The sequence below is a fragment of the Corylus avellana genome, chromosome ca9 (genome assembly GCF_901000735.1).
Source record: "Corylus avellana chromosome ca9, CavTom2PMs-1.0".
In the NCBI taxonomy this organism is placed as follows: domain Eukaryota; kingdom Viridiplantae; phylum Streptophyta; class Magnoliopsida; order Fagales; family Betulaceae; genus Corylus; species Corylus avellana.
The window spans coordinates 18,667,660-18,694,883 of NC_081549.1; the positions used below are offsets into that span (position 1 = coordinate 18,667,660).

At 36.1% G+C, this 27,224-nt stretch overlaps 4 protein-coding genes and 1 non-coding gene across 8 annotated transcripts; 1 reads left to right on the forward strand and 4 right to left on the reverse strand.

Annotated features, from left to right (window-relative positions):
- Nucleotides 1-4,192: 4,192 nt before the first annotated feature.
- Nucleotides 4,193-4,266, reverse strand: TRNAV-AAC (transfer RNA valine (anticodon AAC)). Its single transcript has one exon. It is a non-coding gene; the product is annotated as a tRNA-Val (tRNA).
- An 896-nt stretch (nucleotides 4,267-5,162) lies between these two features.
- Nucleotides 5,163-7,793, reverse strand: LOC132162410 (uncharacterized). Its single transcript, XM_059572643.1, has 2 exons — nucleotides 7,406-7,793; nucleotides 5,163-5,638 (listed from the first exon to the last, which is right to left on the reverse strand). Exons 1-2 carry the CDS (start codon nucleotides 7,707-7,709, stop codon nucleotides 5,286-5,288), a joined length of 657 nt encoding a protein of 218 aa, XP_059428626.1. The 5' UTR covers nucleotides 7,710-7,793; the 3' UTR covers nucleotides 5,163-5,285.
- Nucleotides 7,794-9,938: 2,145 nt separating this feature from the next.
- LOC132191361 (kinetochore-associated protein KNL-2 homolog) lies at nucleotides 9,939-14,917 on the reverse strand. 2 transcript variants are annotated; one of them, XM_059606328.1, is made up of 9 exons: nucleotides 14,732-14,917; nucleotides 14,530-14,615; nucleotides 14,007-14,151; nucleotides 13,406-13,541; nucleotides 12,451-13,269; nucleotides 12,178-12,236; nucleotides 11,260-11,314; nucleotides 10,765-10,860; nucleotides 9,939-10,211 (listed from the first exon to the last, which is right to left on the reverse strand). In XM_059606328.1, exons 1-8 carry the CDS (start codon nucleotides 14,798-14,800, stop codon nucleotides 10,823-10,825), a joined length of 1,407 nt encoding a protein of 468 aa, XP_059462311.1. In that variant the 5' UTR covers nucleotides 14,801-14,917; the 3' UTR covers nucleotides 9,939-10,211; nucleotides 10,765-10,822. The 2 variants fall into 2 exon arrangements, with proteins under 2 accessions (XP_059462311.1, XP_059462312.1); XM_059606329.1 differs by lacking the exon at nucleotides 9,939-10,211 and having other exon boundaries at nucleotides 10,825-10,860; nucleotides 12,456-13,269.
- Nucleotides 14,918-15,385: 468 nt separating this feature from the next.
- On the forward strand, nucleotides 15,386-19,203 carry LOC132192363 (organelle RRM domain-containing protein 2, mitochondrial-like). Of its 3 annotated transcripts, XM_059607680.1 has the most exons (5): nucleotides 15,386-15,657; nucleotides 15,802-16,618; nucleotides 17,362-17,430; nucleotides 18,453-18,559; nucleotides 18,797-19,203. In XM_059607680.1, exons 2-5 carry the CDS (start codon nucleotides 16,477-16,479, stop codon nucleotides 18,887-18,889), a joined length of 411 nt encoding a protein of 136 aa, XP_059463663.1. In that variant the 5' UTR covers nucleotides 15,386-15,657; nucleotides 15,802-16,476; the 3' UTR covers nucleotides 18,890-19,203. The 3 variants fall into 3 exon arrangements, with proteins under 3 accessions (XP_059463663.1, XP_059463662.1, XP_059463664.1); XM_059607679.1 differs by having other exon boundaries at nucleotides 15,386-16,618; XM_059607681.1 differs by having other exon boundaries at nucleotides 15,386-16,618; nucleotides 18,453-18,623; nucleotides 18,797-18,886.
- Nucleotides 19,204-24,588: 5,385 nt separating this feature from the next.
- On the reverse strand, nucleotides 24,589-27,224 carry LOC132192039 (uncharacterized). The gene is made up of 5 exons (XM_059607225.1): nucleotides 26,741-27,224; nucleotides 26,127-26,292; nucleotides 25,795-26,006; nucleotides 25,491-25,667; nucleotides 24,589-24,909 (listed from the first exon to the last, which is right to left on the reverse strand). The coding sequence occupies exons 1-5, from the start codon at nucleotides 26,918-26,920 to the stop codon at nucleotides 24,841-24,843; spliced, it is 804 nt and encodes a 267-aa protein (XP_059463208.1). The 5' UTR covers nucleotides 26,921-27,224; the 3' UTR covers nucleotides 24,589-24,840.

Consider the following 27,224-nt stretch of genomic DNA (forward strand, 5'->3'; position numbering starts at 1 on the left):
TCATGAGAATTTTATGAAGTTTCTCTTTTAATTGAAATGAAAGATAAATAATGAAAAAAAATAAAAAAATGTTGGAACTCGAAACCTTTTAAATTCAAAATTCTCGATCTATCCATCCCTATCTTGAGTGAGGTGTACTCTAGATCTTTTCGATCTCTTTCAGAATCGCTTATAAGAGATTATGTAATTGTCTTATATAAGATACAATCATTGGGGTCAATGTCATTTGATTTACATGAATTGAAATTTTGTAGTTTGATGATTAGAATCTAAGATATATAGAAGGTGATCTTGGTTTTGATATGATCAATGATTATTGCCGAACAAAGATAACATCAAAGAGCCTGCTCAAGAGGAGAAAACAATTAAGCAACGGACCTATCCGCATATTTCTTTTTTCTTTTTTGGAGGATCATTACGTAATTTAATTCCAATTCCATGTAACCACGAGAATCAAAGAGGTCATTGTTAGAAAATAACACCACGAGTTTGGATTATTAAGAGAAATTTGGATTTCTATCGACGGAAATATAAAAGCAGCCAACACCCAAAGAAAATGAACCTAACACAAGAGTGATTGATTGTTTATTTCTCTTTCAAGTCCGTAGATGGTTCTGGATCAAGATGTGGAGTTTGAGCTGCATGTAGGGTGAATGTGAGATGAATAATGCTACTCTTCACATTAGATTTTTGCATTAGCTGACTGTTGATGTGATGTATTTTGAGTGGTTAATCGTTACTGTCTAGGGTGGTGGTTCGGTGACTAAAGAAAATTTTCAAAGTTGTTAGGTATATATATTAGGGCATAGGTTTGAATTCCGCATGTCTGATTAGTGTAAATTATTTTGGTTTTTATTAATATCCTGATGGCGTTAGGTTAGGCTACGACTCTCTCATCTGTGATTCTCACCATTTAGGTCTCTCATGTATTATTCTCAGCGAGTATATCTTATTATGGTCACATCTAAATAAAAAAATTAAAGTTGATCTCTACCACTTCCCTATATCACATTAATTAATATGAAGCTGGTGTAAAAAATAACATTACTTGAAAGAGATATGCTATATTGGACTCATAAGCGCGAAATGTTGCCGCAATTATTGAGTGGCGTCAAAAGCAAGAAGGACATCTTTAAAAAATATTGCATAGGTGGACATTGGTACCTTGTCATCAGTCAATTTCATTTGGCTCACTACAAAAATAAATTAATAAATAAAAGATCCACATATTAAAAACTAAAAAATCCACACATTTAGCACAATGTGTCGGCTTTGGTAATATTTGAAGTCAAAACCGAAGTGAGGATATTTCTGGCAGGGAGTGTTTTAGTCTCTCAATTTCAATCATATTGCTCATGAGTACACGTGGGATATCTTAGAATATGGGATAATAAGCCAAAATCCACTATGCTATAAAATAGTAGAAAACGTTCACATATTTCCCTTAAATTATTACTTAATTGACAATTTTTTCTCAAATTTTCAATTGAAATATTATTTCTCAAACTACTAAAAAGTTATCAATCTCCCCCAATGATAATTTATGTAATTTAGTGAAGATCGTGAAAAATGCCGGCAAAGACCATTTATGTCGACGGTCATGAAAATTCTTGAATTCAAACATTAACTTTGTCATTAACCTTCAATTTTAATAAAATACTTCTTGAATTTCATTTGCTTAAGAGTCAATTTCGTTGAGTAGACATAAACCCAACTCTCATGTTGCCCATGAAAGCTCATCCACAATTTTAGTCGATCTCTGGCTCTCTACCAATTACCAAACATTGTGCTTCAGACGAAAAATGTTAAAGGTGGTTATTTGATTGTGGTAAAGTGTTTCATGAATTATTATCATTATTAGCACTAATTAGTGTGCAAATCTAAGTGGAAATTGGCTCAGTTGGTAATTATGGTTCTACAGACCAAAAACTTAAGATATATATTAATGTCTTTTAATGATTGATGGCGTTGAAAATTAACGCCCACCAAACCAAATCACATATTCACTTGGCAGGGGCGGAACTAGGATTTGTAGTGTGGGGGGACGAAAATTCTACAGGATCTTTAGGATTTGGGGAGATTAACCGACTTATATAAATACAAAATCGCATAGATACATATGATCTTTTTATATGTATTTGTGTGTGTTTATAAAAAAAATAAAGCATAGAAGTCTTGCATTTAATCTCATGTTATCGCAAATATACAATAGTATAAACAACTAGCAAATTAATAGCTTAGAAAAAAAATAAAAACTAGCAAAATAGACTAAACACAATCTATATGGTTCAAGAAAAATGTATCTTTGAGTGTGAACTTTTTTTTCCTAACAATCACCCGGAGCCCCAAAGAGCAACAATGCTAGAGCCAAACAATTTTGCAATTATAAATTATTAAACTATTTAACTTGTGATGTTAAAACAAATATTGTAAACTTAAATAACTCAAAATTACCATTCAAAAAACTGATTGCTGGTTAGAAGCCACTCAAAAAACCAAAACCATTTAACTTTTTTTTTTTTTTTTTTTTTCATATATTCAATGAGAGTCCAAAACCAAATTAAGTTTTTTATTAGAAATGAACTAGAATATAAAGGGAAACTAAATGAATTGGGTATTTTAGATGTTTTTATGTTGAAAGAGGGTGCAAAATTAAAATAATAATAATAATGATAATAAATTAAAAAATTTAAAAGGGGACACAAGTAATTATTTTTTTTGGGGGGGGGGGGCAAAACTAAAAAATAATAATTAAAAGGGACACAAATATTATTTTGGGGGGCAAAACTAAAAAGAGAATTAAAAAGGGACACAAATAATATTTTGGGGGGACAAATATATGATTTTTGGCGGTCATATTTATAAAATTGGTATATTTAAAGGACATTTATGAAAATTTGTAAAATTTTGGAGGTACATTCGTCCCCCAACCCCAAGCCTAGGTCCACCCCTGCCACTTGGCCATTAGTCTAGGTGGACAACCGAACCAAATAATATGGAAGGATGCCAAGAATGGTCTCTTTACTGTGCGGAGTGCTTATCACTTGGCGAAATCATTGGATGTGTGGGGAAGACCATCTGGATCAAGCGAAGGGAATATGACGGAATTTTGGAAAACAGTTTGGAATGTCCAAGTCCCACCAGTGGTGAAACTGTTCCTATGGAAAGCATGTAGAGATGCTTTAGCCACGGGAGAAAACCTCCATAGACGCAAAATAATTTCTGATCCATGCTGCCCGATATGTGGTCTGGAAACAGAAACTGTGGGGCATAACTCTGGAGTTGTGGTTCTGCGCAGGATGTTTGGTTGGAGAGTACAAAGAAGCTGCAGAAGAGTACTAGTGCTGCAACAGATTTCATTGAAATATTTAGAGAATTGACGAGCAAGTTGGATCCAAATGAGATCAAATTGTTTGCAGTCATTGCACGTCAACTGTGGCTTAGGCGGAACACCTATGTATTTGGAGGACCTTTGATAACACAAGCAGTGATAATACACCAGGCAAAGGATCAGCTGGACGCTTTTGAAAGAGCGGAAGCAGGTCGCAGCCTGGTGAGGGATATTGCACGGAAAAATCCTATCTCTATTACGTGGAACAAACCACCGGTAGGTTTTCTCAAAATTAATTGGGACGCCTCTGTGGATGTCACACAGAAGAGGATGGGTATGGGGATAGCAATACGGGACCACAACGGAATGCTGCTAGCACTTTTTGTGCGACTAGGGACTTCATCACCGAACCAGCTACTGCGGAGGCATTAACAGCTTGGCAAGTAGTGGAACTTACTCAACGCCTGGGTCTGCAGAGAGTAGTGCTGCCCTGGAGGTTGTCAATGTACTAAAGAATGAAAAGACTTGTCTGGGGAGCTATGGGCATGTCTTGTAGGATGCTAAACAGAAGCTACGTCAATGCATGGAATGGAAAGTTACTCACGTTCACTGCCAGGGTAATAGTGTGGCTCATTGTTTAGCAAAATTGGCTATTAATGTTCAACAGGAAATCTTATGGACTGATAACTTCCCTTTATGCATTTGAGACCTTGTAAACACTGAGCAAGGCTCTTCATAAGTTATGAAAATTTCCTCTTTTTCTCAGGGGAAAAAAAAAACATATCCACTGACTAAGAGCTGTTAACACTCGCAAACGTGTTTGAGTGAAAAATAAAAAATAAAAAATAAAAAAATGACTCTTGGCGTCGCCCGGACTCGAACCGGAGACCTTCGGTGTGTTAGACGGACGTGATAACCAACTACACCACAACACCGTTTGCTTTGACTAAAAAATGTTTAGTTCCATCAACCAAAGATTACTTTTCCTCAACACCCACCGCTTTTATCACAACTTAAGCCTCTTTATTTTTCTCACCGATTTTTTAGAAAATAATATTTACCTAAAACAAAGAATACCTAGAACAAGGAAACACAAAGAAAATATCTAATATTTTTTATAAATTATTATTATTATTATTTTTTCTATTCAAAAAAAGGTTAAAGAAAAAGACCAGTTATGATTATTCTAGCTGGTACACTCTCAAGAGAGACCTAGATAGTGAAAATTATAGACACATTCTCAAAACTGATCAAACTATAGCTTAACCGTGTGCCTCACCAAAACATCAATGTGACTTAAAGGGAATAATATAAATAAGCATGAAGATTCCGTCGAACCCATGCCTTTGCATTATCCAAACCCAGTGCTAACGCTCCTGAAACCATTGAGCCACAGCCTTTGGGGCATGCTCCCAAGTCTTAAATTGCTGTCTCTATCACCAATTAATCAATGATGCCCATGCTACAATTTCTTCAATAATAGGAGGTATATCATGTTAGACTAAAAGTGAACAAAGCAACTCATGAATTAGCAAAAGAGCACTTGCCATGGTTTGCAGGGGAAGCCCCTTAAGTGTAATAACCAAACGCCTTTTTTTATCGGTGAATGAAATGAGTGAATGGTTTTTTTTAAAAAAAAAAAAAAAAAAAAAATTCTATGGCACAGAGCCCCCATCTCTTTGGGCGGATGGGCCGGAAAGGCCTTAATTACATTGGACCTCAACTGTATAGCTCCATCATCAACCATTGCTTCTTGCATTGAAAATCAATTAAGAGTATCTTTAGTATTGCAAATTTTGGCAATAGTACGAAAGAATTGGAAGACGAGAGAGATCTAGTAAATCCGCCTATTCATTCAACAAATCAATTTACATCACAGAAATTCAGCACTAGAAAATGAGGTGTAATGTATTACTCAGAAACCAGAAAGCATTAAACCTAACCAAAGACCGGTTCAACCACCGAATCCGTACAATGTCCTCCCCTGCCTCTTGAGGGCATAAACGACGTCCATGGCGGTGACGGTCTTCCTCCGGGCGTGTTCCGTGTAAGTGACGGCGTCACGGATGACGTTCTCGAGGAAGATCTTCAGGACGCCACGCGTCTCCTCGTAGATGAGGCCGCTGATCCTCTTGACGCCGCCTCTTCTCGCCAAACGCCGAATCGCAGGCTTCGTGATGCCCTGGATGTTGTCCCGAAGCACCTTCCTGTGCCTCTTCGCTCCTCCTTTGCCCAACCCCTTGCCTCCCTTTCCACGACCCGACATTTTCACGCACAAACCAGAATCTCCCTTGTAAGGTTTTGAAATTCAGATTTGGTTTGCCGACGAGAGGGAGAGTGAGAGTTGGGGCTTCTTATATAGAAACTGGTCTAGGTAGTGAGATTTGTGTTTCGTCTTTGGGACCGTTGGATTAATGAGTTATCGACGATTCAGACTGAAGATCCGTGTCTTTTCATATCCTCTTGATTTAAACCGTCGACTGCGTTTAAATGGACGGCGCAGTACTCTCAAAAGTGTTGATTGGCCGATTATGGTTTTCATCGGATTGCTGATGTGGCGATAATCGACACGGACCCACAGGGCCCATAAACTGTAACCCAACCCAAAAGCGGTAATAGTCACAAACCCCAGGGCCCAGGGCTTCTTCAATATTCATTCGTAAAAAAATTTGAAGTTCAGGAAAAGCCCTAGATGATGCCCAATTTTTACGCTCAAAGGCGGTAGAAATGTTTTTGACGCCAAAATTGTCCAATAGGATGTTGTGGCTTGGGTTGTGTTAAAAAATTACATTTCATGACCATAGCTTCAGATAGAGGTGGCAAAATTGGTTGACGGGTCGACCTTTAATGACTCGCGGTTCGTTTGGAGTAAACTTAAACAGGACCCGTTTAGTTAATAGGTCGGTCCCCGAACACAACACGACAATTTCACAAGTCACCCGACATGACTTGCTTAATCTGTTTAATTAAGAAAGTGTTTTTTTTTTAATTGACCTGTTTATGATCCAAACCTATTAAGGGTAAACCAAAACAATTAAAAAAATAAATAAATAAACGAGTGTAACATGTTACACGGGTGACCCGCGGATTGACCCACTAAGAGCAAACTAAATGGGTCATAAATGGGTCTACCCATTTATAACCAAACCCAATAATTTCGTATCACATTTGTTATGGATTTGCTAAATCGTGTCAATATTGCCAACTCTTCAGCCTTCCTAAATGTCCAAAGGGGAGAAATAGATTTGGTATTATTCTCACAAGTTGAGTTCGAAATTAGCCGTGATGTATTTGGACATTTGTCCACCAACGATTAATTTTACGAGAGAACTACATTTATTCCTATTTATGGAATATTATTAATTTTACAATCCTTCAAGAGTGCAAAAGTTCGTTGAAGATTATTTGTTTGGCAAACTGTTTTTCGGGTCATTTTTCCTTGACCTTTTACATAAAAAGGAGTGGTATTTCCATAATCCATATGATGATGTGAAACCTATTCATTCTTTGAAAAGATTCTGCCTTACCACTCTACCTCTATCTGATGCTCAACTTACATTCCCTCAAGCAATGCATCAAACATAAAAAGTGCAACCCACAAACAACACAGATCTCGTTTCCATCAAAATTACCTCACTCTGGCATAGAATAAAAGATTCAATTCCAGTGAATTCCCAGTTACCGATCTCATCTCTTACTTTCGTCTTCTCGATTAAGCTCAAAGATCTTACCTTTCATTTGCTAGCTTTTTCTAACAACAATCATTTCCACCAAATTTCAAAAAAAGGAAAAGAAATAGGCAAATCGATTGACAAATAGATTAGATTGATCCATTTGGGATCCGATTGGATTTGCATACGCATTTCATTGATTAACATGAACGAAACAACAACAATATCACACGGCTAATTCAATTAATAGTTTCTTGAACATATCACTAAGATCCATTGCAAACAGAAATGCAATTACAAACCATATAGAGTAACCTAGAACAGACCCTACGACCCACTACCATAGGAACAATCAAGCCGATTTACAACTCTCAGAAAACCTAAATAAAACCATCTCAGCCGCCGAAACCATACAAAGTCCTTCCCTGCCTCTTGAGGGCATAAACGACATCCATGGCGGTGACCGTCTTCCTCCGGGCGTGCTCAGTGTACGTGACGGCATCACGGATAACGTTCTCGAGAAAAATCTTCAGGACGCCACGCGTCTCCTCGTAGATAAGGCCGCTAATCCTCTTGACACCGCCTCTTCTGGCCAGACGCCTAATCGCAGGCTTCGTAATGCCCTGGATGTTATCCCTGAGAACCTTCCTGTGCCTCTTCGCTCCACCTTTGCCCAACCCCTTGCCTCCCTTTCCACGACCCGACATTTTAAACAGAGAGATCTAGGGTTTTGAATTTGGGGATTTTGTGTCTCCTGATGAAAATGCAATGTCGGATTCCTGAGGGCCGGTGGATTTATTATATAGCCGATAAGGTCTGTGTTTCCTGTATAAGATGGACGCTTGTAACCGTTGGATTTATGAGTTATCGACGGTTGAAATGGCGATCCGCGTCATTTGCCTTAGAGTTGTTTAAACCGTCGATAGTGTTTCAATCGACGGCTGATTGTTGTCAGAGGTTCTTTTTGCGGATTGTGTTTTCTCTCGCATCGCTGATGTGGAGCCTGGAGCGTCTTTAATGAGTGCTTGTGGAGGGGTTTGGTTGGTTTTTGTGTTTCTCGTCCTTTGATACGGAAGACTGGAACTGTGGACCGTTGGATTAAGGTCTTATCGACGGCAGAGGATGTCGATCCGCGTGTACTGGCTTAGTTGGTGTTTACCGTCGATAGCGTTGGAATCGAGGGATGAGATTTCCCAGTGTGTGTCTCATGCGGATTTGTGCTTTTTATTTGATCGCTGATGTGGTGGGAAATGTGAACCTGAGAAGGAAGGAATTGGCTTCGAAATCTTACCTTTTAAAAATAAAAAATAAAAAACCAACTGGAACTATTTTATTTAAATGACTATAATAACACATGTTTGTTGGAAGCCATATATAAGAAAGGCCTAATTAGTGATAATCATATGCGTTCTTTGAAGTCTAAAATCGTACTTAAAGCGCTACAAATTCGTTTCGAAAATTGTATATGATTCCCTAACAATTTTCTATTATTTTTTAAAATAACATAATCCGATGATCCCAAATTTATTTTCTAATTTTTCTTTTTTAAAAAAATTGGGTTGAAATAATTTCTTTCAATTTAATCTATAAAATTGTTATACGTCTTTTAAGTATGTGACAAATACATCATTTTTAAATAATTCTAGTAAAATATATATATATATATGTTTTTCACATGTTAAACTCAATTTAGAAGAAATTTAAGAATAAACAGTATTTCCCTTTTGGCATTTCTATTTGTTTTACAATGCCATTTTAGATTTTATTTTTTTTATTTTTTTAATCATGGAGATATTAAGTTATTAAGCACCAACACTTTCTTAGAAAACACTTCAAAAAATCAACAGTATTTCCCTTAACATTCATTCTCAATGCAACTATTCTTAAGTTGTATAATTGGATTATCGTATCTTTTATGTGATGGACATGAATCTACATTCTAAGAATTTTGCATTGCGATTTTGTTTCAAGTTTAAATTTTCTCTTAGCAATTTACCACCTCGAGGCTCCCCTATTGTTTCAAAGTTCTTCAAGGACCCACAATGGCCATGGCTCCTCCCCTTCCTTCGAAAACTGCTATAGTTACAGTAAATGTGCCAAAAAAATTATGTTTGGCCCCTAGCAAAAAAATAACTTCAGTCCTTAGCCCTATAAATAACTAAAAAAAAATATGAAGAATCCATGTGATCAGTTCCATGTCTCCGCCCAAAGAACGCCATACAATTTTCCTCAACCTAAATGATCTAAGAGTTTACTTTTTTGGTGAGGTTGAATCCATATAAAGCATGATTATGTTGACGATATGTTTATATTTTGTTAACAATGACTAGAAAGTAATTTTATTTTATATTCATTAATTTAATCTTCAATTTTAATATATTTTTAATTTATGTAAGCCTAGCATTCCTCATGGTTAAAACTTGAAAGTGACCATACAAAGTGTGCCTAAAGTGCTGATGCGATGTGTGCGCAATCGAAGTTACGCACTCAGGGACGGAACCAAAAACTTTTATCGAGGGCCAAAGCATAAATTACAAATATATTAAGATTGAAGATTAAATTAATGAATAAAAAGTAAAATTACTATCAAGGAATGCTAAGCTTACAAACAAATTTTACAAAAAAAAACTTTTACAAACTGATGTAACACAACATAATTGGATATGAAATAAATTCAAATTTCGAGAAACCCAATCATATTGTGCCACACCAATTTGTAAAAGTTTTTTTTTATAAAATTTGTTTATAAGCCTAGCATTTTCCTCCAACCATTGCAGTATGCAGATATACACTTAATGAGTTAATTCCACCAATAGTTTCTCTATAATGGCTTGTAATAAATTTCAAGCAAAAAAATCATCCTCCAAAATGTGCCTGCAATCTTAAAGCTTGCTTCATTAGTGTGACTGTGTGTTGTTGCATATACGAACCAGGAATAACATGTAATGCACATTTGAGAATAGGCAGGCTTTCAATAGAATAGATTGCTATACATAGGAGTAAGTCATTATAGGTTCACATACACTTGGTGTCTTGGCTAAATCAACTGCTATGGAGTAGATGCCATGATGTTCAAATTCCCATCATTTGACGAAAAAAGGAAAATGTTAAACTTTATAAAAAAATAAAAAATAAAAAAGCAAAATACCCAAGAAAGTCCACTCCTCTAATTCTATACATCTTGCTCCACTTGAATTGATTTCCAAAACCTGCATAACATCAAACAACTGTTTTAGAACAAAGATAATCAAGTACCTGAATAAACTGCACTATTTCTTGCATGTTCCGCTATAACCATACAAGCAATTCTTTGATATTGGCAGTGACTTATGCTAGACACCAAACATGTGTCTGTGAATGTCACTTTATATGATGATAATGGTAACGACTATAAAAATCTTTTCTAGATGTACATTTGGTACTATGCCTACAGCAGGTAAAGTTTTCTAAGGAACCATGCCATGTCAAAGAAACAAGTTTTGTAGGCAGATTCTACCCAATTACGCATTTCTCCCTGCATTTAACCTGGTGAAAACCAAAAGCTATCAGAATTTATTTGCATGTTCTGTAGGTCTCCCTTGAACAGGTGAGAAAGATACACCCTTGAGTCTATTCTCGGATTTCCAAATAGACCAGAAATTTCAACAATTGTCCATTTTTGTTTTTCAGAAACAGCCACACAATTCTTCTTCTCAGTTTTCAAAAAACTGTTTTCTAAGAAGCCAAATGCATTTTTAAAGGTGTTGCTAAACAGGGACGTACCTTCTTAATTCCCCTTAAATTCAACAGCAAATGCTAAAGCTTCCAGTAACATTCACTTCTACAGCCTTCGCTTTTTCTGAGGTTCTGATCTACTCCCTAAAAAACACAGTGAGGCAAAACCATCAGCTGCAGGTACATGCAGCTTAAACAGCTGGAAATGGCAACTGGCAGAGTAAAGTTATCAAGAGGGTAGAGGAATACTATATGTATATAGTTATAACTCATTAAGGCAAAACAAGAACCTATGTGTATATAGGGCTTTAAAAGGAAAATTTCAGGACAGGATGCATATTGCCAAACTAAAATAGTCGGGACAAGAGATTGGGGATACTTGGTGATTATATATGTTCGGAAGCTCATGAACTCCAACAACAGCAAGAGTTTAAGTGTTTTCGGATCAAATAGTATGAGTGAAAGTGGGAATCATTTTCAATCTCACCCCACCCCGCCCCCCTGCCCAAAAAGAAATGTTTAATAGTTAAATAGGCAACAAACCTCTTGACGTTCCTATCACATCCAACTCATCCTTAATTCCAGTGATTTTACGATCCTGAATACACAAATAAAAGAATAAGAAAGAATGACATGCTCATTTTGAAATAAGGATTTTCTCATGATTGGTAAGAATTAAAGTTTCCGTAAGGATCTAATGACTGACATGATAAAGCAACACAGTGGGAGCATTTAGAGAGACAGATAGAGAGAATACATGTTTCCTTACTTCTATATGAAAAAAATAATACTGCACATTAACATCTATGCTTACAAATATAAATAACATTTAAGTAATGCTATCTATGCTTACACAGCCTCATCCCAAGCCAGACGGATATGTAGATTGCCACTGCTAAAATGTCAGACAATACACAATTCTTAAATATATAAATATTAATAATTTGATTTAATTACTATTTTATTACTCTCTTACATGTGGACTCAAACTCTCCCTCAACAAGTTATGAAATATTTTGGCTTAAATGAGAGGTAAATTACAAATTTAGGATAACCATTGTTTCAATACCATGTTAGATCATCACTTATCTTAAAAGTTTAAGTTGACAGGGAACGATGAACTTAATCATTTAATTACTATTCTAACAAAGGTAAAGTTAAAAGACAAAGGAAATTGAGTAGTCAAACATGCGCTCGGAGAGTGCTTTGTCATGCTAGGTACAGCTAGTACATGAAGAGCCAACCATCGCCCTATAAAAATGTTTTGACAATACTAGGTAGCATAGATATAATTATGTGATTGAAGTTATGATGTTTTGAGTTTGAATAGAATTCTGGTCATAATATTGTCTACAGATTCTAGCAAATTTGCCAGATATCAACCAATTACTATGTTACAAGAGTACAAGCATGTGCTATTCACGACTAAGACACCACGCATAAGCCAGAAAAGGTACAAACCGCATCATAAACTGGCAGTTGATTGCGCCAGAATTGCAAGGTCGGCAGAAGTATTCTCCCTGCAACATATGCAAAACAATTAAATCAGGAGAAAGCACAACCAGGGAAAAATGATGTTTAAACAATTTATGGGGAGTTCAGCCATTTCCAAAAAAAAAGTGATTTTGTGTTTGCCATACATATGACTAACGAGGTTGACTTCGTGCTATGATTCGAGTCAGTGCAAGAGAGAGAGAGAGAGAGAGAGAGAAGCATATTGAGTGCCAGACTTGCCTGACCTAGATCGTCCAAAACTCAAAGATTCTGGAGAAACAATAAATATTTTCTTTCTGCTGGTGCTTTGTTCTTTAGCATCGCTTTCACCTTCATCTACTGCATTCTTCAAGTCCTTTGTAGGATTTTTATTAACACGCCCAATGCGAGACCTAGCTGAATTATTTTTCCTTGACTGCATACCACCTTGAGTCATAATGTTTCCACAGTCTAGTGCGTGTTTAGTAGCAGAATTCTGCCCTGGACTATCTCCAACGTGCTCAACATCTTCTTTTCTTATGGTGTTCTCATGCAATGGCTCTTGAACTTCATCAGCAGACGGACTGGAGATATCAATGCCCTCAAATTCAGAGCTGTTATTTTGTAAAATATTGCTCACATCATCAGATACCAATGGAACAGAATTCATCTTATTTCTTTTACCTTTCGACCCATTGACTGCCCATTTCTCTTCCTTCTGTTTTCTTTGTAAATTCACTGACAATTTTTCCAACATTTGGCCCATAGAATGGTCTGGAAAGTTATCTGATATGTCTATTTTGCCCTTGGATTGATTGGTGGTACCTGATGAACTCTTCAGTTCTGCTCCATCTGGGATTTCAAATGTCTTTGATATAGGACTCAACCTTTTGTTTTTATGCTTCACAGAACATCTAGATTCTGGGTCATTCTTCGGATTGCTTTTCAGATTCCGCAATCTGGCATTATGAGAACAACCTTTTGAAGCTTCAATGTCATGCTTATCTTCATGAATAACCTGCTTGTGATTTTTCGGAATTTGTTCTGAAGATGGAGTAACAGTTTTCTCACCAGCAACGACTGCATATTCCCAGAAGATGGAGAGACAATAAAAAATGTTTCAAAAGTCAAAGTTAAGAATTTCACAGAATTATCGGGTATTGATCAATTTTAATAACTAAATATGATCGAAACAAACTGGCGTGGAATATATTACTTTCTGGATGAGCAGCAAACTCCTCTGAATCAGGTATACTCCCTGAAAGAACATCAGTGGAAGAATCTCCTTCCAAGAACTTTGCAGCACATTCTTCCCAGTCAGGAGGAAAGCCAAACACGAAACGACTAAAAACCTGTTTGGAATGAAAGGATGTAAGCTTCAATTAGTTGCAGGGTCAGCTTTATGACAGGAGCATGCTTGTTAATTTAGCAAATGGAATGCCATTTGCAACCCTACAATGGATTGACATGTCTTCAGTCAATGACAATACTAACTTTTAGAGAATGTTAAATGGACAAGCAGAGCTACGACTTGATATGTCAATGCCAGTTTGATGAACTTGGACATAGACAAAATGCCTGCATAGAGTTCACTTTATTCTGTGCTTGAAACAGAAAAAACAAAATCATAGACGAACTCCTTCATCATTGCTTGTTTCTTCATTGCATCAAGATATTAAAGTGAGAAGAAAAAAGCATAGAGAACAGCATTTCTCTCTTAAAGTCTAGGCCATAATGTCAAGAATTTTGCCAAATCCATTTCTTTGAGCTTATTTCAGTTGGGAAAAAAAATAAATAAATTGAAAAGAACATAGTACCGTGGAGGGAAACCCATTATCGTTAGTGCGCAGCTTGTTAATGAACCCTTTCAGCAATACACATATCCCATCGGCAGTCTCCAGAGTAAAAACATCGTATCTATTGACTATAGGTGCCGTGGAAAACACTCGCACAGCTTGTTGCCTGAAACCAAAAATAAAAAAATAAGAATAAAATATCAACCCCAAAAGTAAAAACCCAGACACATTCTCTCCGTTCATGAACACTTACTGTATAATCGATACAATACAAGTTTGCAAAAACACTGCCTGTTTGAAGAGATAATAGGGGAAGATAAACAAAAATATACACTTGATTCTTTTTTAGGACCTCTGAATTGATACACTCCAAATACAACGGTGGCTTACCAGAATAAATGTTTTCACAACTCTCAAATGTACTTCAAAAATTCAACATTTCTATTTATTTTCAACAACCAAAACAGGGCAATTATCAAACCAAAATACAAATTCTTGAAAACAAAACCCTAAACCCCAAAAGAGAGAACGAAAGAGAGATTACTCTCTGGATGTAAACCCCGCAACGGCTAGTCGTTTCCCTTCGAAGTCCTTTCCGGCTTTAATCAACCACCAATCGTGCAAGCATACCTTGTAAAACCAAAAAAGAAAAAAAAAAAAAGCACAAATTTTGTCAGAAAGGAGACAGAACTAGCAAATTATGGATGGAGGGTTTTGTTGTGAGAAAGTAGAGAAAAACACTAAACTGTTTTCTGGAAGTAAGAGGATGAGCCATCATTGGTGTCGGTTTGGTTGAAACCAGAAGTAGAAGCCATGGGAGTAAAACGAGCTCAACCGGTTTTCTATTTCAATTTCCTTTTTCCATAACGTTCGTATTTAGAAGGAAAGAATTTGAAATATTGCTGTTCCAGTAGGCATGGACCGATAGTACATACCTTAAAACTCAGAAAATAAAATAAAAACAAATTCGCATAACTTGAATATATCTGCTAGGGGGGAAAAACATAACTTACAGTTACATGTTTTTGTTTAATTTTAATTTGTTTGTTTTATTTTTTAGGATGTAATTATACGAGAGAAAATTTAATACAATAATATACCAAAATAACTTATTTGGAATTTGTAGCCTTCTTTGTCTTTAAATTTTAAGGTAAATATATTATAAATCACTGACTCAATCCGTAAAAATTAAAAAAATTTTAAATTTTTTTTCTTTAAATTTTTATTTTTTTTTGTCAATCGAAATACCAATAAAATTTTTACAGTTAAAATTGTACAACCGCCGTTAGTATAAATGAAACGGTGCGTTTTACAATATGCTATATCAGTCGAAATTTTTGATATATGTCTATTGTGAGCACATAAGATCAAAACTTACGGTTTTGACACCTTCCAAAACGGTGAGTTTTGGCTGATTTAGGATTTTATTTTGAAACCCCCAAATCGAAAGAGAGGTCCACGATTCAGGTCGTTTTGTTTTTGGGCAAAGAAGCAATGGGAGTCCATGACACATCACCTGATGGCAGTAGATTGGGTCAAAAAATTGAGGAGTTCTCATCGGCGGCATCATGCAAGTTCTCACTGGAGGAGTTTGAAGAATTGAAATCAGAGAAAGACAACATGGCTAGTGGATCTAGCGATATTTAAGCAATTAATTGAAACTAAATTTCAAGTAAGAAAAAAAACAGAGATTGAAACTTGATATGGGTTTTACAACCAGAGATTACAGCAATTTTTTGACACTAGATTTCAATTATTTGATCTGGCATTTCGGTGACTGATAAATTTTTTCTCTTTTCCGGTCTGTGTGAGAGAGAAAGGGAGAGAGAGAGGGGCATCGATATCTTGGCTTTGGTTCTCTGCTGCCGCCGGTGAGAGAGAGAGAGAGAGAGCACCAGAGAACAAGAAGGGAACCGGCATCATAGCTGTCGCCAGAGAGAGAGGGAGCACCGAAGAGGTCTGGGTTGGGCTCCGGCATCTTCTCCGGCTAAATCTGGGCTGGGCTCCGGCGTCTTCAACGGCAAGCTCTGGGCTGGGCTGAGATTTAGCAAGGTCTCTGGCACTCTGCTGCCGCTAGAGAGAGAGGGAGAGAGGGAGCACCGGAGAGGGCTGGGCTGGGCTGGGCTCTGGCGTCGTCTCCGGCAAGCTATGGGCTGGGCTTCGGCAGGTTCCACCCTTTTGATTTGGGGGTTTCAAGTCAACCAAAATTCACTGTTTTGGAGGTGTCAAAACGGTGGCATATGCACCGTTTCATTTAGATTAACGGCGGCTACACAATTTTGAAAACTAAGTAAAAAATTTTCCTTTTTTTTTTTTTTTGGTGACATTTATTTCGGTTTAGGTAACAACCCTGAAGCCACCCCCCGGTAAAGTAATAAAAGGCAAAAACAAGTCAGGGTTTAGGGTTTATGGTTTGTTTTCGTTTCCCCCCGTCAGCCATACCCAAAAGCAGGTTTGTTTGCTCCACTGTATCGAAGAAAGCTGACTAGAAATGGCGCTCAGGCCCGGACTTGTGAGGCGGTTTCTATCCACTTCAGTATTCTCTTCTCAATCCTCTGTTTCTGCTTCGGCCTTTGCTGCTAATGCTAGTGATAAGCTTGCTGTTTCTCCTTCGACGACCCTATTTGTCCACGGTAATACTTGCCTCACCAAGAATTGAAATTACGATTAGTTGTCGTTTACCATGAATGGGTTTTGATTGTTAATTTCTTATCTCTATATTTGAGATTTTTAGCAAGCCTAGAGAGCGCTCTATTTATTTCTTGCTGGTGTATATTTTCTGGGCCATCTTTTTCATGACTCATGAGGGAGCTTTTGTTTCAGATTTTGATTTAGATTCTGGGGTCTTCTAAAAGAATGGGATGGGCTTGTTAAGTAAGTTTGAATTTGGGATTTTTAAATTATTGCAAATTGGTTTATTTTTTTCCCAGAAAAGATAATTTAGGTGCAAAGAAATAGTTTAGAATAAATATCATACGTATATTGTGGCAAAATAAATGAATAAATATATATAGTCCCAGAAAGATTCTCCTTGAACTATGCTCCATCAAAAAGATAAGCAGGCTCCAGTGCTTAGTCAGTTACCTTATTGATGGATCAAGAATAGGTTCCCTGGTGTCTATCTTCTTTTAAGTTAAATTCATAGACATTTCTCATTATTCCTTCCCCTTGATGCAAATGGATTGTTGTAAAGAGGTTGTCTTTTTCTATGACAATTGTTGATAAGAGGATCGACCAAGGTATACTGTTGGGAGTGCCACCAACTGTGGTTAGTGTCTTGGCAGCTACTTGTATTAGCGGGAAATTTCCTTGTGCTGTTGGAGTAATATATGCATGATTATGGCCTGATAGAATCATTCAACATTTGTGCTTACAGGGCTTAACAAGAGAACCACATCAGAGAAACTTCAGGAAGCTTTCTCTCAATTTGGCGAAGTTGTTCACGGTAAAGTCATTTTTTTACTGGTTTTGCCTTTTTATTTTTCTTTAATTCATAAAATGTTTATGGGACCCTATGATGTTCAATTTGTCGAGATTTGCGTTTTGTTTGTGTGAAACTGAATCCCAAATATATACGGCTAAGAAAAAATCAATGTTGCTAATCATGAATATTAAAATTGTCATTTGCTTTAGAGGTCGATTATTATTTTGCACTTCTTGTTTTTACATCAGTATAGTCGGTGTATGGCATATCAAAGTGTTTGAGGATTGAATTTGTCAGGGAGGATTGATAATTGGCACACACCAGGAAATTGGATTTCATTGACATTACTTTTTGTCATGTTATCCTTGGATGGGTGGAGAGTATTTCACCTTTCTTTTTGCATTCATTATTTTGGCATATGCTACCATTGGAACAGTTACTTTCTGTGTCTCAAATATTTTCAAATATGTAGCATATAAATTTTCAAGTATGTAATTGCATGAAGGCATTATAAAAAGAAATGGGAAAGGACAAGTGGGCCTGGATATGCAGGAGCTGGAGCAGTGAACCCAAAATATTTGAGATAGGTTAGATTGGGTTCAGTTGATTGCCACTCAGCTCATATAATATTGAATTTATGATTGTTTTTGAAAATTTTCACCTAAGAAGGATAACTGTCGGTTTTATAATCTTATGCCAATGATTTCTAGTTCAAATGACACTTCCTTCCCCTCTTAAGAATGGTGTGGAGGGTGTGGTTGCAGGTTCAAGTTCCAGATGGTGCATGTGTAATTTACAAATTAAAAGAATACTGTTAAGTTCATTATTGTGTGCATCACATAGTGGGTATAGGCTATATAATGAAATATACAAATTTCTGGGATGATTCATAAATTTGGAATAGATAAATGGTGGTAAGGATTTAGTAGTGAAATATCATCTTGCATTGGGTTAGATAATGGCCTTTTTGTGTTCATTGATCTTTGCCCTAGGTAGAGATTATTCGGTTATGCCATTGATAGTTTTTTTTGCCTATGTTTCAGCCAGGGTGGTGACAGACCGTGCTACTGGATACTCAAAAGGCTATGGATTTGTGAACTATGCCACCTTAGAAGATTCAGAGAACGGAGTGAAAGGGATGGATGGAGAGGTCTGTCTACCTTGAATTTCCTGTCAATTTGTGTACTGGATAAAAAGCTAAGAAGATGATACTAGTATGTGAGCCATTATGGTTTGAATGATGGAAACCATGTAGTTTTGTGTATTGACTATTGTTCTTTGATTTTGTCAATGGTAGAGGTCTGAACTTTTTGTTTTATTGCTCAATTTCTTCTAGGCTGTTATGAAATAGCTTACTTAATGTTTATTGTTGTGTGTGGTGTTGCAGACTCTTGAAGGATGGGTAATTTTTGCTGAATACGCTAGACCGAGAATTCCTCCAGGACAGTCGGCATCTCCAGAAACTTACCCACCTTACTAGCTGATGATCGATTAAACCAATTGATTGGATTGGACGTGAGGTATACCAGCTTTACTGTTTGAGGAGCTCGGGTCAGGTCGCCGTCGTTTCTTCTTCTTGTCGTCCATTTGAGGTGAGAGAGAGGGAGGCTGAGAAATGTGGATCGGTTGAACAGTGGAAAGGCGGGAAATGAGAGGGAGAGCCTTTTGGGGGTGATCTATGTCTTCTCTCGAGGGCTAGTGAGCCTGTGAGGGGCCGTCTTTATACGACGCCGTATTTCTTTGTTATATTATTCCATAAAATTACTATTTGTTGCATTTAAGCTAGTTATTGCACATGACCACTTTTTAATTGGCATTTCTATGATTTTTTTTTTTAAAAAAAATAATAATAAAATAAAATTTTAAAATAACAAATACAACTTTAAAAAAATATAAAAACGGTGGTTTGGCCACCCAAACTTAGGGCTAGGGGTTGTAGGGAACCACTCCAATGGTGGCCCCCAGCCCACCGGGGGTGGCCATGGTGGCTAGCGGTGGCTCAGCCCTTCCTATTTCATTTTTTTTTTTTAAATAATCTTTCTTATTGATTAATAATTATAATACGTAAATTTGGTTGGTTAAGTGAGTGTTAAAACAAGAGTATTTTCATAAGACTTTGGCCAACTCTGACTCTACGTCCAAAGATATGGTCAACACTAATGAAAAGACGTAATTACAACAAAATAATATGGTTTGTTGGGTTTTGATATCTTGGACGTATATAATCTTGTGATTTAGATATTAATCTTGTGGCAAATATGTCAACATAGTTCTGATACTATGCATACAACGTGTCATGTGTCACACATGGTAGGCAGATAAACCTTAATTTTAATAGTAAAGTGACGAAAACATTAATTTGAAACTCACATGAGCATTTCAGAGACAAAATCAAATAATTTAGACCAAATTGTAAGAGCTAAATATAATTTTTCCCTTTCTAAATTTCAGGCACATTACGGAATTGATGACGGCTGGCTAGAAACCTCCCAAAATGATGCACTTTGATCAGTGCACTATAATGCCGAGTTGGCAGTAATATATGCAACCTAATATCTTTTACAGTAATATCATTTGCCCAACTCCTTGGGGATGGGCTTCCAACACATCCCAGATACATCAAGTCACTAGCTAGTGAAGGTAAGGAAGCACCGGTGACTTGCATTCATAGATATGCCCAACTCCTTTGTATTTGCATTCATTGGGCAGGATGCGTCATTTCTTCTTCATGAGCAACGTGCTTTCAAATATCTTCCAATCCAGAGAAGTACAAACTCATTCAAATTAGATTCATCAACTTCCCAAATTCCTTTGGGATTCTCACCTTCAAAATTGTTAAAATCCAAGTGAATGTCTATCAAGTTAGTGAGATTATCCAACTCGTAGTGAATTTTTCCACCCCCAATTACCAAAATGGGGTGGGTGGCCACTCCATGATTTTTTTTTTTTTTTTAAGGTTTATTTATTTAAATATTTTTACTTATTTGGGGTAACTTTATTTTATACTCCTTAATTACCACGCGATTTGACAAGGAGTAATGCTTGACACAAGAAAACTATCCGGGGAAATCTGGATTTGCTGAGTGGACATGCCAGGTCAGCCCACTTATTATTAAAAAAAAAAAAAAAAGCTACTAGGGTTCCTTGTCTTTTCTCCAACCGCTTCTCTCCCTAATATATCAGCACTTGACTGGCTCTTAGGTTTAGGTTTTGTTTTGTTTTTTTTAATCGGCTCTTACACTTAAGTTTAGATTAACGTGTGCTCTTTAAAAAAAATAAACAAAACAAAACAAGGCAAAACAACATATGACATTATCTTCACATCACTTGCTCTAAAGAGCTCAAATTGAATGTTCTTTTATTTCTGGTCATTCCAGGTCTGTAAATACTTTTTGGAAGCAGTGGAAAAGAAACAATATGGTTGGTTTTGGGTTTGCCCAAATGGTTGTAAAGACTGTCATTACAGGCATGCTCTTCCGCCTGGATATGTTTTGAAATCTCAAATGAAAGCTTTGTTAGAGGAAGAGTCTGAAAAGATACCCATTGAGGAGGAGATCGAAAATCAGGTGATTATATAATTTACTAGAGCAAGCCATGTCATTCCCATAGAAACCATAGGATTCTAGTTTGAGAATATATATATGTATATATTAACTAATTAGTTAACTTAGTTTAATACACACAATACACTAGTTAACTATAGGTAGTTATACACTATATGACTACATTATTAATATTTTAACCATATATATTTAGTATTTATGCTACATACTATATAAGCATAAATACTAGTTATAAATATAAACTATTTAATAAGTTATATATATATATATATACGAGTCACGCTAATAAGTGAGTCGAGCTCCTATATGAGTATGTTCACGAACTTTAAACAAGCGACTCGGGTTTTATACGAATATGTATCGTTTAATAACCGAGTATAGTTTCGTGTCTACGAACAATTCATTTAATTATCGAGTCAGGTACGAGCCGAGCTTTATCGAGCCGATCCCAAGCGAGCTCACAAGTAGCTTTGTTCATTTACAACCTTATGCCCAGTATTATGAAGGGTTTAATACCCATTTGGTCCCTGTGGGTTGTACCTTTATTGAACGGTTACCTCAATTGTTTGCTTTTTTTCATATTCTGTCCAAAATTTAATGATATGCCACATTAAAGCCTTTAAACATCCGCCACGTGTCCTCATACCATCCACTCTTGCCAAATCAACATTACTTAAAAATTCAAAGAACGGCCTATAAAATGCTCATATTTCAACATTACTGGTTCAAATTTACTCATTTGTTACGTCCTTCGACTTAAAAAAGGCCGCAGGAGGTAACTGAACCATCTTGGCCATTTGGAACCCCTATGGCTCAACCACTCATGTTTTGTATTATTTAAGTCATTAGTCATTAGGAGGACATTTACAATGTCTAGTAAATGACTTTTTTCTATAATTTTCTATGCCCTCTAGATTTTTCTAAACACTAATTACAACTTACCATGAAAAAAAAAAAAAAAAAAGTAAATACTGGAGCTAAAAGAAACCTTTTCTTCGCATCAAAAATATTAAAGGAGCTATTTAATTGAATCTAAGCAAAATTCCAAAAAAAGTATTCCTTTCCTATCAGAAATCAAATCATCCGCCGAAAAACTCAAATCTCTAGCTAAATCTTTATATCCTTCAGGTAGGGGTGCAAAGGCGGGCGGTTTTTAACCGCCCGCTAACTGCTAACCGCTATAACCGCAAACCGCCTAACCGCCTAACCGTCTAACCGCATTAACCGCTAACCGCATAACCGCTATAACCGCCTAGCGGTTAGTGGTTAGCGGTTATTGGGTTTACTAACCGTAACCGCTAACCGCTAACCGCCTTTTTATATAATATATTTTTATAATTATAATTATAAAAATATTTATACATATAACATAATCACTTGATCATTAAATCACAATTTTTAAAAAGATAATTAAATCACAATTTGAGTATTAATATATTATCACTATAATTTATATGATTATATCATATGAGATTGATCATTAAATCATTTGATTATATAATAACAAATTATACATATATAATATGACATAACTCATAAGTATACCAATTCATACTAATACAACAACTAAATATCTAGAGACTTATTTCCAATGTATATTATAAACTTATAAGTCTATATAAGTCTACATATGTATATGAATAATATAAATGTATAATATCAATACTTAATCATATGATTCAATGACAATTCAAATACTTTATTCAAGACTTCAAGTGAATCATATTATTAATGTACAATGATGATATGATTCGTATAATATCAAATTAAGTAATTGACATTGGATTAAACAATGACCAATGTGTTACTTATAAACACAATTTAAGTATTAATGTATTATCATTATAATTTTAGTAATTTATATATTATCACTATAATTGATATGATTATATCACATGATGATTTGATCATTAAATCATATGATTATATAATAATAAATAATACATATATAATATGACATAACTCATAAGTCATAAGTCTACAAGTTAATCATATGATTCATGTACAATGATAATCACAATTGATTCAATTGAATTAAATAATATATTACTTATAACTACAAGTCTACAATTTAATTAAAGCATTATTAGATACTTTAGGAATTTAGGATTTATGAGTTTGAACATTACCATTTACCATTAAATATTAAGTTCAATTCAAAGAAAAAAGATTATAAGTAAATATGATAAGAATTTAAATAATTAACTGGTTATGATTTAATATTTAAGGAAATTTTTTTAAAGTACAAGTAAATGTAAATTTTGGGTCAAATATTTTTGATTTTTCAATATGGGCTCTTTTTATAGCAATTGGGCGCAAGAAGATATTAAAAATACAAGAAAAAAAAATGAGGGTAAAAATAAGCCCAAAAAAATAAGCCAAAAAAGCCCAAAAAAAAGCCCAATTTTAAAAAAGCGGTTAGCGGGCGGTTATCTATTTCACTAACCGCTAACCGGGGGTTAACCGCTAACCGTTAACCGCTAGGCGGTTAGCGGTTGCGGTTAGTAAAATCTACTAACCGCTAAGGCGGTTACGGTTAGCGGTTATTGCCACTAACCGCTAACCGTAACCGCCTTTGCACCCCTACCTTCAGGTCCATCTCTGACTCTCTCTCTCTCTCTCTCAACCTCTTTCTTTTGTCGGGCTCTCTCTGTCTATCCCTCCTCGAAACCAGGAGTCTCCCAAAAAAGACAAGGGGAGAGGAGAATAAACCAAGCGCGGCCTAAACCTAGCAGAATAAGCTGGGCCTCCGTACTGGGCCAGGAGTCAAGAAAAAGTCATTTCAAAAAACTCCATAGATGGGCTTGGGCTTGGGCTAACTTCCAAAAAATTGTCCAAAGAATGGCCTGCGACGGTTAACATTCAAAACCTGAGCCATGTGCACGCACCCCTAACCGATAACTGTAAGAGACAAAGTCCCCCACTCCTCCTCTCTCCTATAGGAGTAGAGATTTACGGCTGCCATGAGAGAGTCAAGTCTCAGACATTTAAAATTTATTTATTTTTTTATTTTTTATTTTTAATTAAAGAAGATAAACATTAAAAAAAAATTTAAATTTGAGATATTAGCACCAAATTTAAGACATTAACACCAAATTTAAGATAATTAAATCCCTTTTAGATGATATCATCCCTAAAGGGTTAACTTTCTACTCCTAGATTTTAGTTTTGAATTTAAAAACAAGTTTTGAGGCATTAAAAATTAAATATTAATTCATAAAAATTTAATTAACAAAAAAAATACGAAATGGGGGAAGAGAGATTTCTATGATTTTTTTTTTTTTTTAATAAATCCACGTCAGACTTTGACAGACACTTGTCTGAATCTTGGTAGCTGAATAAGAGGACTCCTCCTCTAGTCCTCTTCAACTGCAGAAGTCAGGGTTAACAAAATCAAGTTTCTCTACTACAATTTGTACAATAATTTCATTGAAGAAGCAACAAGAAGATGGCGACGGTTATACAATTTGATGATGTGCCACTTAAAAATTAACACTCATAAAATAAAAAAAATAATAATAATAAAAAAAACTGATTTTCACTGTCGCGTCATCTCAGTCATATAACAGTCTACTAAATAGCATTATTCAATGTATTATGAACTAAAAAATTGCAATGGAAATTGTAAAGAAAACTTCTCCATTTCAAAAAAGGAAAATAATTGCATCATATCAAACCATGAATTGGGTTATTCTGGAACTTCCATACAAAATGCCAAAGTGAACTTGGCTTGGACTAGATTAATGGCTAAACTCAGTACAATACTCTATATATCTTACGGACGGTCAATTAACCTTCTGTAATATAATAAATAATATATAATTGCATCTTGGGAAATAGTACATTAAGTGATGAAACACAGAGAACCTCAATATCTGTGTGGGTGAAATTGTCCTTGTGCCCGCTGCAGATCGAGCTTCAAGCCGTAGTTGGTCAGCTGTATCAAAACAAGAAAATTACAATCAATTCTTTCAGTCACCAAGTGTAAACGTCAATCCACATATTAGAGTTCTACTTACGAACATGGAAATCCTGGGGCATGATATTCCTATCCTGTTGTTATCCTAATCTATCCTCGTGACACATTGTTTAGTCTCAATCCACAACAAATGATATTAAATATCGTCCAATATACTATTTCTTCCAAAATGTCAAAGTTGCCAACAGGGAAACAAGGGTTGGCAACAATACTGAACAAGTGGCCCTGTTTTAGAACCTTCTGATTATGTTATCCTTGGAACAACTAAGATTACGCTCTTAAAGAGCATATGCCTTTGAGTGCGTATGCAAAGGCATATGCTTTGGACAAGGCCCCAAGCAAACGATCTAACATGCTAAGAATTACTTAAAATACAAGGTTAGAAGCATATGCCTGTGACAAAATTGCAAAAGTAAAGTGAATAATGTAGGTTCTTTGCCTGTCAAGACTCAAAAAATATTCCAATTTAATACATATGGCTAATGCCCGAGATGAACTCAACAAAATGTTGTGTAAAGGACAAGGCAAAAGAATGTCACCTCTAAACTTCGAACTTTTTCTTGATACTGGTTTAACACATGCTTTAGCTGTTCCACTCCTTTTGTCCTCTCTTCTTGCTCCAAATGGCGTTCGTGCTGGATGGCAACCGCTCTCTTTAAAATCTGATTGTCATTTAACAAGCTCTGCAGATGATCCTTTAGAGAAGCATGTTCCAGCTGCTCCAATGGAGACAATAGCAAGGAGGTAAGTATACATAATTCAGAGATCAGGTGGTTTTGGGGGCATACCCATTTTGGTATCTATTGTGATAAAGGTGAATTACAAAAGTGCATGCTTGATTACCTCCTCTGAAGCCCTCGAGGGCGCAGTTATACTTTGTTCAAAAGCCTCTAGGATCCTAACAGCACGTCCCCTAGCATCATCCATGTCTCTTGCATTCATCATTTCATGCACAAACAAATCCACCCACTTGGAACTCTCCGACGTATTTCCATAATCAGCGGTTGATCTCATGTCCTCCACATCTTCAACTCTCTGATCCGACATTTGACCCCCTGGTTAATAGAGATCCAAAACAAGGCAAAGTGGTGTAAGCCCAATGGAGGAACATTTTGAGACATTAAACATCTAATGGCTAAAAGAATTAATTAAGGGAAGCATAACAAGCAACTTACACGCCGCTGTGCTTTGACCAGGAACACCAGCACAATTATCAATAAATGTTGAATCCAAGCTTTGTGATTTATTTCTTGCACTAACATCAGTAAAGGCAAGTGATCGTAGACTCTCAATAGCATCTTCAATCTTGTTATTGTGATTTGTACAAACTGTTGTCACCAACTAATACAAAGAAAAAGAAAACAATCAGAACATAAAGTCTAAACGTCAAGAGATTTAACTAACAAAGCAATGTCTATGTCTTATATGTTTGTAAATGTCTAAAATACAAGAAATGGATAAAAGGCGGTACCAATATAAGCGTCATTTGTCAAAAAAAATATAATTTAGCACACACCAAAAATCACGTACCCAGAAAACCATTGATAATACATATGGTTTTTTCATCGCACCGTGAAGAAAGAACCGCAAAGCAAAACGCAAGAAATAAACTCATCCTATTGAAATTAATTACAGAACTAACTAAATGCAAATCTTATGAAAACCCCAAATCAAAACACGAACCATTAGCCAAAATTAACTCTTTCAAATGCCCATTTCGGCAGGGAATTTGGTTATGGGAAAAAAAAATGACATAGAATGTACTGTACAGTTCTTCATTGAAACGCACCTCGGGATCCAAGTCAGGAAACATTTGGAGCAAAGCTGCGACGGAGTCCTCGGATCCGGATCCGAAATCCGATCCGGAACCGGACCTCCTGGCTCGCTTAGCCGCAGAGCAGGACGTCGGAGACGAAGATCCGAACAATTCTTCGAATCCGACCCGCTTGCCGCAAACCCCCGCAGACATCTCCACCTAAACCCTAGACTTCTCCAAATAAACTCCTAAAGTTCTTTATCCTAAATTCAAACACCAAAAAGAATAGGAAAATATGATCTGAAACTAGAGAACCACGAACCAGGCGGTTTTTATCTATTTATCTTTGGCGTGTGAGTTGGGTTCTACAATCACCAAATCCAATCCTAGGGTTCGACCGGGAAGGCGTGTGGAGATGAGAAATTATGGAGTTTTGTCTGAGGGGGGTTTGGAATCTTGAGATTTTTCAAACCAAGTTTACAGTCACGGTAGATGCAAGAAAAAGTATCACTGCGAA